The 12,035-nt window shown below is 42.2% G+C and overlaps 1 protein-coding gene across 10 annotated transcripts in view; it reads right to left on the bottom strand.

The window, feature by feature from the left end:
* Nucleotides 1–5,303: 5,303 nt before the first annotated feature.
* Nucleotides 5,304–12,035, bottom strand: part of PDE5A (phosphodiesterase 5A) — a 236,196-nt gene continuing 229,464 nt past the window's right edge. For all 10 annotated transcript variants that reach the window (XM_068280494.1, XM_068280429.1, XM_068280420.1 and 7 more), the window contains 2 exons: nt 7,302–7,385; nt 5,304–5,592 (listed from right to left, as the gene is read on the bottom strand). In XM_068280494.1, coding sequence (XP_068136595.1) covers nt 5,443–5,592; nt 7,302–7,385 — 234 coding nt within the window. In that variant the 3' untranslated portion in view covers nt 5,304–5,442. The remainder of the gene's footprint in view (nt 5,593–7,301; nt 7,386–12,035) is intronic.

Raw genomic sequence — 12,035 nt, 5'->3', positions numbered from 1 at the left:
TAAAGCTGTGGCCTTATAACTCCAATTGGGTGTCATAGCTTTTGTTACGGTAATTAAGAAGGTCGGCTCAAATAGGGCCCTACCCTGGTCATGAAAAAGGTTTTAATCTAGTATCCATGTAAGATAAACAATAAAATCGCTCATAGCGTAACTCTATAAAATCAACACTAGTCAGCCTGCGCTGGATTAAAACCTTTTTGACTACTTGTGATGGAAGTTGCTGATGCCTGGTTATTTTGACAACACATGCTAGACCCACCTGGATCTGAGGTGGATATGATCTGGTGAGCGGTTAATATTGCGGGAGAGTCTGCTGTGTCGACACATTGCTTGAATCACGCGTGCATCACTTTTCGCCCGGGGAGTGTGGTTTTTGGAAGATTAATTCCCTGCAAAATATCTTAAAGGAATTATCAGGCAAATGACATGAAAGCCGATTTACTTACCTGGGGCTTTCTTCAGCCCCTTGCAGCTGACATGTCCCACACCGCAGCCCCGCTCTCAGCCGACGGCCTGGGGTCCCCGCATAGTGTCTCGTCAGGCGTCCTCTACTGCGCCTGCGCGAGCGCCGCTGTCAACCAAGGCCATGCTGTCCGCGGCTTACTGTGTAAACGCAGAACTACTGCGCCTGCACAGTATGCTGCGTACAACCAGGGGTCTTGATTGACAGTGGCGCTTCACGCAGGCGCAGTAAGGACGACCTCGACGTCATCCTCTGCACCGTGCAGGGACCCCGGGCCGGCGGCTGAGAAAGGAGCTGTCAGCTTGGGACAGTCGGCTGCAAGGGGCTGGAGAAAGCCCCAGGTAAGTAGATTGGCTTTCATGCCATTTGCCTGATGACTCCTTTAATGTGACTCACGGCACACTTTGTGTGTTTTCTTATGGAGTGTTTGTAGGCAAAAAGAGATACAAAAATTACATTAAAGTTTGTAAGAGAAAGGAATAATAAGAAATTGAGGTGGAGAGATGCATTATATCAAGTGATTTCATATCTAAAAATACAACAGTGGTGTAGTGGATAGCACTGTCATCTTGGGTCCCTGGTTTGATTACCAGCCAATGCACCATTTTGTATGCTCTCCTCGTGTATGTGTGCATTTTCTCCGGGCAGTCTGGTTTCCTCCCACATCCCAAAAACATACAGATAGGATAACTGGCTTACCACTTAATTGGCCCAAGGCTGATGGACATATGACTATGGTCAGGATTAGATTATGAGCCCCTCTGAGGGACAGTTAAAGAGGAACTCCAGTGAAAATAATGTAGTAAAAAAGTGCTTCATTTTTTACCATAATTATGTATAAATGATTTAGTCAGTGTTTGCTCATTGTAAAATCTTTCCTCTCCCAGATTCACATTCTGACATGTATTACATGGTGACATTTTTACTGTGGGCAGGTTATGTAGCTGCTCCTAGCTGTTTTGGCTGTTAGAGGCAGCTGTAAACAGCTAATTCCTGTCTGTGAACATTGTTACATTGTGGCAGTTTGCCCAGAGTACCAGCGGTACTCAGAGCTTCTTGTGGGAGGGGTTTCAGCACAAAATCAGTCATACAGCCCCCTGATGGTCTGTTTGTGAAAATTATTATATTTCTCATGTAAAAGGGGTATCAGCTACTGACTGGGATAAAGTTCAATTCTAGGTTGGAGTTTCTCTTTAAGTGACAAGAATATATACTCTATACAGCGCTGTGGAAGATGGTGGCTCTATATAAATAATACAAATAATATTCTATTTACATTTTATACAGCCTCCAAACTTTTGGGGGATTGGGATGTACATTTATTATGACTATATTGTAAAATCTGTGATCATCGCCAGAGATCATGTGTTATGAATATATTACAATGGTTCTAAAATGTATATGCACCAACGGGTGTCCTAAAATATCTACTGACACAGTTAATATGTATTAATAGCACTGCTAGCAAAACAGATTTGTATAACACAAAAAATAAAATAAAATGAAAAAGTTAGGGCCCTGAGACTTAACAGGGAAGGTATCATATCTTATGAGAAGAATATTCCAGGCAGCTTGTATGAAATATAATGAAGAACATGTTGAAAATTAAAAACTTAATACAATTTTAAACAAAGAGATGCAGTTAGCTCAAAGGATGACAGGTAATAAGTAAGAACAGATCCCACAAGTGTTCAAAAAAAAATTACAGTACAGGTACATTAACCTTACAATAAGAACCCACATGGTGGTATAAATGTAACTAACACAATAACCTCTGGTTTATACAAATAGACATTCTGCAAAGCTAGTATTCTGCTCCGGGACCACAGATCGGGAGATCCACAAATAAGATTCTATAGGCTGAACAGGTTCACCTTGCAAACAATATACTGTATTAGACCAGGGGTAAATCCCAAATTATAAAGTAAAATTAGGAAAAGTAAATTAAAGAGGAACTTTTTTGTAAAAAAGCTTATTGAACAAACTTGCTTAATTTTACAATATTCATTTATAAATAATTTAGTCAGTGTTTGCCCATTCTAAAATCTGATCTCACCTTACGTTCTTAAATTTATGCCAGTATGTTTACTGCTGCCAGGGTGAATCACTGTGGAATCACAATGTATTTTTTCCTGTGTAAAGTAAGGAGGAATATCACATCATGTCCCATCATCATTAGTCAAATAAAGCTGCTTTCGGTGAAGCACTGCACCGATCATTTGTGCACCACCACAGGCCATAATGAGAATTACAGCTATAGCGGCGCTCTGCCCAGTGAGCAATCGCTGGAGCTCAAATTAGAAAAAAAGAGGTAATTCGGTTGCTGGCAATAGCCGGTGCCTGAATTACGAGTTGTCTTAACTCGGAGGGGGAATAGCATTAACACCACCCAGGAGTTTCACTGCAGCAGGGTGAGATGTATTTTGACTTCACCCTGTGCTGATATTTGGCCACGGCCATTTCAAATGTACACCCCAGAGTGCTCTGTTGAAAAAGGTTACATGACATCCTAGCCTAGGCTTTGACATCAGTGGGAGGGCGGGGTTACATGCAAAAATACAGCAATATATAGATATAAGATGTGTTTCAGATGCTGTAACCATGATAACTGAGAGAAAAATGGGTATCCTGAATATTTGTCATGCCCTATTATATAGCATTACAGTTCCTCTTTAAATAATCAATTTAATGAGCAACATACATCAATATAGCTACTTAACTAAACTGTACAGGGGCATATTGTGTTAATTCAAAGTATACCGCTAAGTATGTTGGTTTTACTTATTATGCACATGGTGGGATTTGTTTTTTATTATTGTCTATCTATTTTGAGCTCTTTCTGTCTATGTAATTGCAGCACTTTAAATTAATTAATAATTGTCAACACAACTCATTAACGGCCATAAGGTTTAGGTGGGACATTTTTCTTCAGCTTTCTATACATCGTCCCTGGAAAGTCCCAGGCTCCCCGCCCCCTTGTTTTGTTTCTATTTTGTTATCCAGATCTGTATCCTTCCATCAGTTTTGGAATTAGGAATAGTTTTTGTTTTGCACATACTTAAGTTGATGTATTTTTGACTGGACTGTTTTCCAATGTTACTGTAAAATTGCCAATAGTCAGCAATATTGATTTTCTGCTATTTGTAGAAGCATGTAGCAAATGACAGTCATTTATATTGGCATACAGAAGTCCCAACTGATCTTCTGCGGGTGCAGGATGGTGCTTCCACCACTAAGGCTGCAGGAGCTTGCTCTATTCAGCACTAAGCCAGGACACCTAATGGACTTCTTCCAACAATACATTCAAAAAGCATACAGACAAGAATGAGCATTATATTAGAATGCTGGATTGTGAGATATGTTTTATCTGTTATGCCTTTTGAATGATGCAGTGATAAAAGTGCATTCAATGGTTTTGGGTGTAGACTTTTAGTTCTTGGAGCAGCATCTTTTCAGCACAGTGAGATGGAGGATGTTTGTTTAGGGTGAAATCAGCTAAACGTGGCTGTCTAGCCTGTGGATCCAAAGTGTGTAGAAGTGTCCCTTGTTTAAAGATACAGCACACAGCATCATTGTTCCCCTCCATTCCCCCGTCCAACAATACCTTATCTATTGAGCGCCACACCGTCATTCCTTCTCCCCTACTAGCAACAGGAAGCATCACTCTGGTATACAAGAGTGACAGGTCTGTACAGGACTCCTCCCCCATCATGCCGCCGATGGGAATGAGAATGTTTTCTGATGGGAGAAACTATTTGTAGGCACATACATTGCACATACTTCTAGTTATTATAATGTATTTTTATACTACCAAAAAATATTCTGCAGTGCTACATACAGTACACTGAGCAACTCATGTCACTGTATATAAAAAAAAAAAACAATGCCTGTAGTACCAATCAGATTTACCATGAAAAAATACTGAACAACCCTGGATGCTTGCACTAGTTTTTTCTCTCTCTACTTTTGGCCTCCTCTGTCATTTCAGGCAAAACTATTAAGAATACTTAAAATGAGGTTACTGTCTGGATGTCATCTGTGCAAAGAAAAAATATTACCACATTATTTTTTAAACCATATTCAGTGAAATAGTGGTGCAGCTGTGCAGCCACAGCAAGGCATTCTATGCAACCCCCACATGCTCTAGAATACAAATGGGGGCTTGCTGGCCTCTACTTTGTACCTAGAGAGTAACAAAAAAACAATACACAACTATGAGTGTCAAAACTTTGTGTTGTGGTGGAGCACCCATGAACAAAGGATCACAGGTGTGCCAATGCCTGTAGTTACAGTACTTGGTGACTAAATAGCAAAAGAGTCCATACAGCCAGGCACCCCCATCAGTAAAACATAACTCTTAATTAGAAAGTCATTAAAATGACAGCCAAAGGTTAAAAAAATGGGCCCAGCACAGTCACTGGGGCCATTTTTAGCCTTCAACTGTCATTTTAATGACTTTCTAATAAAAGGCTATGTTTTATTGATGGTGCTGCCTGCCTATACGGCCTTTTTTACAACTATGAGTGTTATCAGTAGCTTTTTTTTACATATACCAAGTAAACTGAATTAGCTTTGTTAAATAGCGCAGCTTATTTATTTAAGGTAGACCTTCACCCTGCTTAATGAGAAGCGTTCAGAGTGCTCACTCCATATTGTGCTGTGTCATGGTCTGAGCATTGTGTTGGCCACCACAGGTGATGTTGGGTCCACCTGTGCATTAAGGCACTAATCCTAAATGGGGCAATACAAAAGGTGACATCCCTAAGGACCTTCCAACTGTGTCTATTACAATATATACATTAGAAAATATATTGCTTCTCTAGAAAACATTACAATGTAATTTCATTTACATTTGCTTATTATTTCCTTAAACGAAAATGTGAAATTAATAAATATAACAGTGGCAAAATATATATCATATTCCAAACAGTGTCATACTATTCTGTACCACAAAATTAGAAAATTGCTGTTGGTTTTGCTTAGTCAATGTCACAGTTCAGTTTTGGCTGGTTGTTGTCTCCATTGACCAGGCCTTTCTCCTGCTGCTCTGCCAATACTTGCCACTTCTGCTTATTCCTCAAGCACCCCTCAAGCAGCGGGTAACATGACTCAGACACCTGGGTTAAGGCCTGTACAAGGGGCAAAAACAAAATGGAGATATCATCAAGAATCTGCAGTCTGGAAATGTAATACCGTTCCGTTTACTTAAGTCTTAAGGTGGCCATTAATGATACAATCTCTAAACAAACGTCCAATCAGTTGTATTTCGCAGCATTGGTGGTACCAATGGATCATGAACAATAGATGTATTGATTGTTCTGTTATTCCATTTTTCTGATTCCCCTGAATGCATTAAATTGTGTGACATTTATGGGTCCAAACGATCATTTCTGATCAATTGGATCTCCCGGGCATCGTTTGGAAAATTACATCATTAATGGGCACTTTAAAGTGACACTTAAGAGAAAAAAAAATGAGTTTTACTCACCTGGGGCTTTCCTCAGCCCCCTGCAGCTGATCGGTGCCCTCGCCCTCGACGTGTCCCTCCGATCCTCCTGTCCCCGCCGGCGGCTACTTCCGATTTCGCCGTCAGAACCCGACAGGCTGGGAACGCAAGTGATTCTTCGCGTTCCCAGCCACAATATCGCCCCCTATGCTGCTATTGCGGCAAGGAAGGTCGCAATAGCAGCATAGGGGGCAATATTGTGGCTGGGAACGTGAAGAATCACTCACGTTCCCAGCCTGATGGCCGGTGACGGTGAAACCGGAAGTGGCCGCAGGCGGGGACAGGAAGATCGGAGGGACACGTCGAGGGCGAGGGCACCGATCAGCTGCAGGGGGCTGAGGAAAGCCCCAGGTGAGTAAAACTCATTTTTTTCACTTAAGGTTCACTTTAAGGGGATCAATAGATGTGGAGACCATTCAGGGACTACACACAGAGATGATCTATATGATCTGTAATCCCCTTGAAAGTACTCACTGGTGCAGGATCTGGACAAGCCAAACCATGAAGCAAAATGAAGAAAGGATCCACACACTTCAGCTGAATTTATGTAAAAGCCGGTATTGTTTATTGAAAAAAATCCACAGGTAGACAAAGACAACCACAAGGTCAAAAAACTGATGGGTATCAGGCTCAGACTGTGCCCTTAGTCATAGTTTTAAAGGACCTGAGAAAGAGGTGAGACCTTTATAGGTGGGGAAGAAAACTCCACCCACACTAAGAGCTGGTTCACACAGACGGTTGGCGGCGTTTACCGCCAAGCCTTCGGGACTCGTCGGCTAAATGCTCCCATTCAAGTGAATGGCTCCCATTCACTTGAATGGGAGCATTTAGCCGACGAGTCCCAAAGGCTTGGCGGCTACCGGCGATTACCATCGACTGCGCAAACACGGCGTTCTGATCCCGATTAAACTCATCATTTCAGATAGCCCTAAAAGCCACATGTGGCGTCCAGGGTCGCATAGTCGCCGCGGCTTCATGTCCCCTCACAGGGACGAAAAACGCAGAAGAAAATACTCGTGCTCCAAAAGACTTCTGTAGCCTTCTTCGGTGGCAGAGAGCAGTATTTGACCAATTGGTTGAATACTGCTACTGGTTGAGCCAGCGCTGGAACACGGGGGCTGTGAGAGGAGCGGGAAGGCTCTATCTATAGGACCCAGAGCCTCCCCTCTCCTTAGGTAAGTATCTGCTTGATATTTTTTTTAGGTTCCCATTTACTTTAAATTGTCAGCCTGAAATTAAGCTTTAAGAAACATATTACAATAGGACAGCATTAATTTTTACAATTTTTTGATCAGCATTAAAACCAAATACAGAAATATAATGATTACCAACCTCATAAAGTTCTAAGCAGATTGCGTCAATAAATCCAACCTGCATGCTGGGTATTTTGTCTTTCTTTTCTCTGTTCATTAGATCCTGAAAGATAACGATATCAGTTCAGACAGGGTTCTTTTGTCAAAACAGCTACTTTTCTTCCACAGAGGGCCCATGTACACTACGTGCATTGCGTAAATGGTTATAACTACAAGTACTTTTTATTATGTAACATGTATGGTGCACCAAAAAAATAATAATAAATAGAATGCATAATATGAATTGCAATATTCAAAGTCATTGGTAGAATGTTCCTATGTGTTATTATTCACATAAAAAGAGAACATCAGCGCTGCGTAATATGTTGGCGCTTTATAAATACAATAAATAAATAAAAATAAAATAAACATTAGAAGCCAACGATCGTGCGCACAGAACGCAGGTTCCTGCGTAGCTACCAGCCTGGGACCCATGGACTAGCGAGGCCCACTAACATGACAGAGAAACAGCTGTAAGGGCAGCAGTCCTGGAGGACCCCCTGTGCCACACCGCTTCCATCTTTTACCTCACAGCCTGTCACCATTAGCTTTGGACATGCAAGTACCTGCAGCCTGCACTGCAAGCTCTGCTCCCCACATGCCTTTCCCTTCTATGCTTGCTACATGCTATATATTGTAAATAATGCATTTGCTGGACATTGCTGACAAGTTACTACTCCTGGTTTGACTTAAAGGAATAGTATTAATGCCTAAGTGTTCTAAAATGACAATGTACAAATAATGTCTAAGTAGCTGTTTAAAGATTTTATTACTTTTCATGTTAAATATCAGAGGCATACGCTTTAATTTATTGAGAGTAGGATTTAGCTATATTGGGACAAATCAATTGCAGAAGGGGTGTCTGCTTCAATGCACAGCTAGAGTTGCATATCAGACTACAGAGTATCTTTCTCAGAAAGCAAAAACAGTATGAAAAGCTGTGACAAAAGCTGGGGGCTTTCTCCCTCTCTCACAGAGTTACACACAGGGTTAACTGATCAAGTGTGAGGGGAATTTCCCCTCTCCTCATGGCTCAGTCTGCCGTCAGTTTTGGCGTCAGTAAAGTTTGAAAGTATTTTGATAACAGTAAACAAAGAGGTTGCCAGTGAAATGTATACACAAGTACGTAGCAGCACTTCCCAAACAATTCCTATCTCAATTGAAAAAAATATGTAGATCGATAGTGTTCCTTTAAGCATAGAATGTGGAAAGGTGTGTTTTGGCAATAAAGTGGTGCCAGTATTTTTACCCCTTAAGTGTCTGCCTATTTTTCCTCCTTTGGTTGTGTAAAAATAGAACATGCATAGTGTCAACAAACTGTAAGGGACTGGCTTACATGGGCTTCTGCGTGACAATAAATGCAACGTTTTCGGCAAGCAACAAAAGCAACGTTTAAAAGTGATCAACTGCTGTTCTATTCAAATTAATGGAAGCGTATTTTTTAAATGCCGCGTACAGCTTTTCACGTTGTTTGCATAAATGCTGCGGTAGATCCTGTCATCTCATCTTAGACACTACGGGCTCGATTCACAAAGCGGTGCTAACACAGTTAGAGACTTTGGGCTTGATTCACAAAGCGGTGCTAACAGTTAGCACGCTGGTGAAAAGCCCTTTATCATGCCTAAACTCAGTTTAGGCATGATAAGTTTAGGTGTGATAAGTTTAGGTGTGATAAGTTTAGGCATGATAAGTTTAGGTGTGATAAGTTTAGGCATGCTAAGTTTAAGTGCCAACTGCGTTAGCACCGCAGTGCACAGCTGATCAAAAGTTTTACGCTAGCAAAGACTGGTGCACTTTGTATAAAGTTTAATGGCGCTGCTTTGCGTGCGGGACTTTGCAAGCGATCTAAACTTATCTAAACTTAGCATGCCTAAACTTATCACACCTAAACTTATCACACCTAAACTTATCACGCCTAAACTGGCTTTTCACCAGCATGGTGCAATGGTTATCATGCCTAAAGTCTTTTAGGCATGCTAACTGGGTTAGCACCGCTTTGTGAATCGAGCCCTTTAGGTGTGATAACCATTGCACCACGCTGGTGAAAAGCCAGTTTAAGGGCTCGATTCACAAAGCGGTGCTAACCCAGTTAGCATGCCTAAAAGACTTTAGGCATGATAACCATTGCACCATGCTGGTGAAAAGCCAGTTTAGGCGTGATAAGTTTAGGTGTGATAAGTTTAGGTGTGATAAGTTTAGGCATGCTAAGTTTAGATAAGTTTAGATCGCTTGCAAAGTCCCGCACGCAAAGCAGCGCCATTAAACTTTATACAAAGTGCACCAGTCTTTGCTAGCGTAAAACTTTTGATCAGCTGTGCACTGCGGTGCTAACGCAGTTGGCGCTTAAACTTAGCATGCCTAAACTTATCACACCTAAACTTATCATGCCTAAACTTATCACACCTAAACTTATCACTCCTAAACTTATCATGCCTAAACTGAGTTTAGGCATGATAAAGGGCTTTTCACCAGCGTGCTAACTGTTAGCACCGCTTTGTGAATCAAGCCCTAAGGGTGATAAGTTTAGGTGTGATAAGTTTAGGTGTGATAAGTTTAGGCATGCTAAGTTTAGATAAGTGTAGATAGCGTGCAAAGTTCCGCACGCAAAGCAGCGCCATTAAACTCTATGCGAAGTGCACCAGACTTTGCTAGCGCAAAACTTTTGATCAGCTGTGCACTACGGTGCTAACGCAGTTGGTGCTTAAACTTATCATGCCTAAACTTATCACACCTAAACTTATCACACCTAGGGCCTGATTCACAAAGCGGTGCTAACAGTTAGCACGCTGGTGAAAAGCCCTTTATCACACCTAGGGCTCGATTCACAAAGCGGTGCTAACCCAGTTAGCATGCCTAAAAGACTTTAGGCATGATAACCATTGCACCATGCTGGTGAAAAGCCAGTTCAGGCGTGATAAGTTTAGGCATGATAAGTTTAGGTGTGATAAGTTTAGGTGTGATAAGTTTAGGCATGATAAGTTTAGGTGTGATAAGTTTAGGCATGATAAGTTTAAGCACCAACTGCATTAGCACCGCAGTGCACAGCTGATCAAAAGTTTTGCGCTAGCAAAGTCTGGTGCACTTCGCATAGAGTTTAATGGCGCTGCTTTGCGTGCGGGACTTTGCACGCTATCTACACTTATCTAAACTTAGCATGCCTAAACTTATCACACCTAAACTTATCACGCCTAAACTGGCTTTTCACCAGCGTGGTGCAATGGTTATCACGCCTAAAGTCTCTAACTGGGTTAGCACCGCTTTGTGAATCGAGCCCTAGGTGTGATAAGTTTAGGCGTGATAAGTTTAAGCACCAACTGGGTTAGCACCGCAGTGCACAGCTCATCAAAAGTTTTGCGCTAGCAAAGTCTGGTGCATCTCGCATAGAGTTTAATGGCGCTGCTTTGCGTGCGGGACTTTGCGTGCCATCTAAACTTATTTAAACTTAGCATGCCTAAACTTATCACACCTAAACTTATCACGCCTAAACTGGCTTTTCACCAGCATGGTGCAATGGTTATCACGCCTAAAGTCTCTAACTGGGTTAGCACCGCTTTGTGAATCGAGCCCCTAAACTTATCACGCCTAAACTTATCACGCCTAAACTTATCACGCCTAAACTTATTATGCCTAAACTGAGTTCAGGCGTGATAAAGGGCTTTTCACCAGCGTGCTAACTGTTAGCACCGCTTTGTGAATCAGGCCCCTCATGTTGAATACAAGACAGCTGTGTTTGAGCAGTTCCGTGTCCCCTAGGGGGCTCAAGTGCACCATGACAACAAAATGCTGGGACCAGATTCAGTAGCAGAAAAAACACAGAACATTTATATTGTGCTTTCTCCTGGCAGATTCAGGGCCCGTTTCCACTAGCGCGAATCCGCATGCAGACAACGCATGCGCATTCGCATAGGCAATACAAGTGGATGGGACTGTTTCCACTTGTCAATTTTCATTTGCGTTTTTCTGTGCAGGATTTTTCTGCACGGTAGACCCTGCAGAATTCGCCTGCGTGTGGAATGCAGGCGAATCGCAGACAATGTATTTAATAGGGAAATCGCATGCGTTTTTTGCATGCGTTTTTTCCCGCGATTTCGCGTGCGATTTCGCATTGAAAGTAATGTAAATTGACACAGGCAGTGACATGGTTAAAATCGCATATACCCTGCCTATGCAAAATCGCGGCAAAATCCGCATGCGATTTCATCAGCGGTGATATGCGGCCATTCCGCACCGCAATAGTGGAAATGGGCCCTCAAACTACTTCAGGGCTGCAGCCACTTAGGGCACGCTCCACAGGCGACAGGATCATTAGGTAGCATTGCCCAAGACTCCTTACTGTTTTGTGTACTGGCTTGAGCCTGGATTCGAACCCTGGTCAGCGGCTCAGATCCTACATCAGGCAGCAAATTTGCCAGTACACTATCCAGCTGAAAACCCTTTGCATTGGCTGAATTAAGTCATCCTGACAGTCGCTTGTGGGAACCAAGCCTAAATCACTGGCAGCTTCCACAGCACGTCCCCCCCCCCCCCCACTCCTTTTTTTCATATCAGCATAGTCTGAGTGTGCTAAAAATAATTTCCCACTATGGATGCCTGCATGAACATGCACTTAACCTAATACTCATTCAGTAACCTTTATTAGTGAGATTCAAAAAAAAAAGGGATTCTGCTGCATGGTATTTATTACAAGGCTGCAGTACGGAACATATCTGAATAG

The sequence above is a fragment of the Hyperolius riggenbachi genome, chromosome 1 (genome assembly GCF_040937935.1).
Source record: "Hyperolius riggenbachi isolate aHypRig1 chromosome 1, aHypRig1.pri, whole genome shotgun sequence".
Lineage (NCBI taxonomy): Eukaryota > Metazoa > Chordata > Amphibia > Anura > Hyperoliidae > Hyperolius > Hyperolius riggenbachi.
Note: the sequence above shows the minus strand (reverse complement) of the source record. Positions and strands in the feature narration are given on the sequence as shown.